This window comes from Electrona antarctica (genome assembly GCF_951216825.1).
Source record: "Electrona antarctica genome assembly, contig: scaffold_602, whole genome shotgun sequence".
Taxonomy (NCBI): Eukaryota; Metazoa; Chordata; class Actinopteri; order Myctophiformes; family Myctophidae; genus Electrona; species Electrona antarctica.
Window position 1 is genome coordinate 48,085 of NW_027637577.1, and position 4,554 is coordinate 52,638.

The 4,554-nt window shown below is 43.9% G+C and overlaps 1 protein-coding gene across 1 annotated transcript in view; it reads right to left on the reverse strand.

The window, feature by feature from the left end:
• Nucleotides 1-788: 788 nt before the first annotated feature.
• The window catches only part of LOC306918806 (visual pigment-like receptor peropsin), a gene marked incomplete at its 3' end in the record, with an annotated part of 9,382 nt that continues 5,616 nt past the window's right edge, over nt 789-4,554 (reverse strand). Inside the window, exons 4-6 of the mRNA XM_079531671.1 lie at nt 4,344-4,512; nt 3,050-3,228; nt 789-900 (exon numbers count right to left, since the gene is read on the reverse strand). Coding sequence (XP_079387797.1) covers nt 789-900; nt 3,050-3,228; nt 4,344-4,512 — 460 coding nt within the window. The remainder of the gene's footprint in view (nt 901-3,049; nt 3,229-4,343; nt 4,513-4,554) is intronic.

The following is a 4,554-nucleotide window of genomic DNA, read 5'->3' on the forward strand; positions in this document are numbered from 1 at the left end:
GTTTCATAAATCAGTGCTATTGAACACCCTTTACGTCTGTGTGTTGTTTCATAAATCAGTGCTATTGAACACCCTTTATGTCTGTGTGTTGTTCCATAAATCAGTGCTATTGAACACCCTTTACGTCTGTGTGTTGTTGCATAAATCAGTGCTATTGAACACCCTTTACGTCTGTGTGTTGTTTCATAAATCAGTGCTATTGAACACCCTTTACGTCTGTGTGTTGTTTCATAAATCAGTGCTATTGAACACCCTTTACGTCTGTGTGTTGTTTCATAAATCAGTGCTATTGAACACCCTTTACGTCTGTGTGTTGTTTCATAAATCAGTGCTATTGAACACCCTTTACGTCTGTGTGTTGTTTCATAAATCAGTGCTATTGAACACCCTTTACGTCTGTGTGTTGTTTCATAAATCAGTGCTATTGAACACCCTTTACGTCTGTGTGTTGTTTCGAAAATATTGAACCAATGGAAAGTAGTAAAAAGTTGCTTTGGACAAAACCTCTTAACTCCATTGGACCCTCAAAATGTCTGCTAAAGCAACTAACTCCACCACCTCTCTCCCTCTCACGGAAGTAATTGACAATATATATAAAGTTACACCAACTTTGATGAGGCTGTATTGCTTTGTTTTAAAAACATAAGGTTTTCTTAAAAGGTTAAGGTTTCCCTGAAAAGTGTATATTTTTTCATTTCCTGAAAAATGAACATTTTGGAGTTGTGAGGTTTCCTCCCGACAGCAGAGAGATACTGAACGTGACATTCGGGGGCGTGTACAGTCTTTTCTCATTGGGTCAGGGGAAGCTGGGATGAAGTGGTCGTCATGGGAACCTGGTTGTTGATGGTGATTCGCTGTCTGGATTGGCATCGGACCATTCCTGTGATGGCCCTCCTGAACCTGCCAAGGATGGGAAAAACACCATGAGCTTCCCACGTATCCACGTTTTTCCCCGCCAAGGTACTGGGGCTCCTTGTGTGTGTGCTTTGCTTCCTTCAGGCCGTGTTGCCATGTCTGCTTTATTATAAGCAACGTTTGACTTGTTTTATCTGTAAAGTCACTTGCAAATAAATTATTGGTAGTTGCTGGTTGATGTTTTTTTGGGCTTGATTCTAAAGTGTACAGTAGTTGCTTATTTGGGCTTGCTTCCTAATGTTGTTTAAACCAGTGGAACCCCAGATTAATATGTAATTGTCCACAGACATCTATCTGAACATATTTTGTGCCTTTTAAAAAAAAAAGTTTTTAAATGTTTTTAAATAACGGATGTACAACCTCACAATGTGTCGCTGTGAGCTTGTAGATGAGCTATTTTCATTTGTGCTTGTTTTCATAGACCTGGCAACTTGTTTCTCTTGCAAAACACAGCGAGAGAAAGAGGAACCTTTGCACACACAAACGCAATGCACTATGGGCTGTAAGAAACGCAATGCACTATGGGCTGTAAGAAACGCAATGCACTATGGGCTGTAAGAAACACAATGCACTATGGGCTGTAAGAAACACAATGCACTATGGGCTGTAAGAAACACAATGCACTATGGGCTGTAAGAAACACAATGCACTATGGGCTGTAAGAAACGCAATGCACTATGGGCTGTAAGAAACGCAATGCACTATGGGCTGTAAGAAACGCAATGCACTATGGGCTGTAAGAAACAAAATGCACTATGGGCTGTAAGAAACACAATGCACTATGGGCTGTAAGAAACGCAATGCACTATGGGCTGTAAGAAACACAATGCACTATGGGCTGTAAGAAACACAATGCACTATGGGCTGTAAGAAACACAATGCACTATGGGCTGTAAGAAACGCAATGCACTATGGGCTGTAAGAAACGCAATGCACTATGGGCTGTAAGAAACGCAATGCACTATGGGCTGTAAGAAACACAATGCACTATGGGCTGTAAGAAACGCAATGCACTATGGGCTGTAAGAAACGCAATGCACTATGGGCTGTAAGAAACGCAATGCACTATGGGCTGTAAGAAACGCAATGCACTATGGGCTGTAAGAAACGCAATGCACTATGGGCTGTAAGAAACGCAATGCACTATGGGCTGTAAGAAACGCAATGCACTATGGGCTGTAAGAAACACAATGCACTATGGGCTGTAAGAAACAAAATGCACTATGGGCTGTAAGAAACGCAATGCACTATGGGCTGTAAGAAACGCAATGCACTATGGGCTGTAAGAAACAAAATGCACTATGGGCTGTAAGAAACACAATGCACTATGGGCTGTAAGAAACGCAATGCACTATGGGCTGTAAGAAACAAAATGCACTATGGGCTGTAAGAAACGCAATGCACTATGGGCTGTAAGAAACGCAATGCACTATGGGCTGTAAGAAACGCAATGCACTATGGGCTGTAAGAAACGCAATGCACTATGGGCTGTAAGAAACAAAATGCACTATGGGCTGTAAGAAACACAATGCACTATGGGCTGTAAGAAACGCAATGCACTATGGGCTGTAAGAAACACAATGCACTATGGGCTGTAAGAAACACAATGCACTATGGGCTGTAAGAAACGCAATGCACTATGGGCTGTAAGAAAAAGGTGAATACATACTGAAAACTTTCATGTCGTTGCCATGAAACCATATGGAGCGTGTAATTGTAATGTGTAGAAACAGTCATTACGACGGCATCAAGGGCCGCCAAAATAAAATTTAGTCGACTAAATCAACTGTAGATTTAGTCGACTAAATTCTTATGACATTTATTAGACTAAAACTAGACTAAAATGTGACTAAGACCAAATGAAAACTATTCAAAAGACTAATGACTAAAACTAAAATAAAAATTTGCTGCCAAAAACAACACTGGATGCAGGTTATAGACACTCACTTCTTATTGGCTACCACATAGACACTCACTTCTTATTGGCTACCACATAGACACTCACTTCTTATTGGCTATCACATAGACACTCACTTCTTATTGGCTACCACATAGACACTCACTTCTTATTGGCTACCATGTAGATGCAGGTCATAGACACTCACTTCTTATTGGCTACCACATAGACACTCACTTCTTATTGGCTACCACGTAGATGCAGGGGTTGTAGAAGGTGGAGGACTTGGCGAAAAGCGGGGCGATGATGGCCATGGGCGCGGGGATGGTCTTGGGGTCGCCGAATGACGCCCACAGACACACGATGGAGTACGGAGACCAGGCCACCAGGAACATGACGATCATCACTATGGACATCTGGAGCGGGGTGGAGTTGGAGAGAAACATTTAGGTTTTAGTAGTGATGCACCGAATATTCGGCCGCAGAAAATATTCAGCAGAAAATGGCTAAAAATGCATTTTCGGCCTATTCGGTTTCGGCCCGAATAGGCAGAAAATATATCACAGAATAGTGTATGCAATTAATGCATTCAAAAGAGCTGAATAAATGTTTTATGGACCCATAATAGTGATTATTATTTAAGTTAAGTTTTGCCATAACCATTTATTTTGCCATAAATGAGGTAGCTTTAAGGTACGGCCATGACAGCAATGGTAGGAAAAATGATATATAATATTAATCATATTCGGATATTCGGTATTGGGTTTCGGCCAAGAATTTCCCTTTCGGTGCATCCCTAGATTTTAGTTTTAGTCATATATAGCCTCTTGAATGGTTTTCACTTAGTTGAAAGGGCCTTGCAAACGTGAAGCGAGGAACGCAGGCGTTGTTGCCTGGATCAACAACAGGTCTCGTCCAGGTCTGCTCCAGAGGGGCGCGACAACGCAAGGATCAACGACAGGTCTCCTCCAGGTCTGCTCCAGAGGGGCGCGACAACGCAAGCGTAAAATAAAAAGCTTTAAACAGTATCCAGGTCTGGTGAGTCACAGGGGGGCGTGTGCACGAAACAAATTCACGGGACCGCGCTCACGTAAATACGCTAGGGTTTTTCAGAAAACTGTCAGGATTTAGAAGACATTTGTAGAAACTGCAGGTCTCGGGTCTAAATGGATTAAGTTCTACCTTGGATACGCCCATCTGGTCGGACCAGGTGAGCCTGTCCTACCTTGGTGACGCCCATCTGGTCGGACCAGGTGAGCCTGTCCTACCTTGGTGACGTCCATCTGGTCGGACCAGGTGAGCCTGTCCTACCTTGGTGACGTCCATCTGGTCGGACCAGGTGAGCCTGTCCTACCTTGGTGACGTCCATCTGGTCGGACCAGGTGAGCCTGTCCTACCTTGGTGACGTCCATCTGGTCGGACCAGGTGAGCCTGTCCTACCTTGGTGACGTCCATCTGGTCGGACCAGGTGAGCCTGTCCTACCTCGGTGACGTCCACCTGGTCGGACCAGGTGAGCCTGTCCTACAGTACCTTGGTGACGTCCATCTGGTCGGACCAGTCCATGTTGAGCGAGTCCAGACAGTTGGAGGCTCTGAAGCGCTTCATGGTCACGGAGACGTTGTAGTAGCAGTAGAACATCACGCCCAGAGGGACCACGAAGTTCACCAAGATCACCGCCATGGTGTAGCTGACGAATGACCTGGAACACACAACCACACTATTACAACCACACTATTACAAC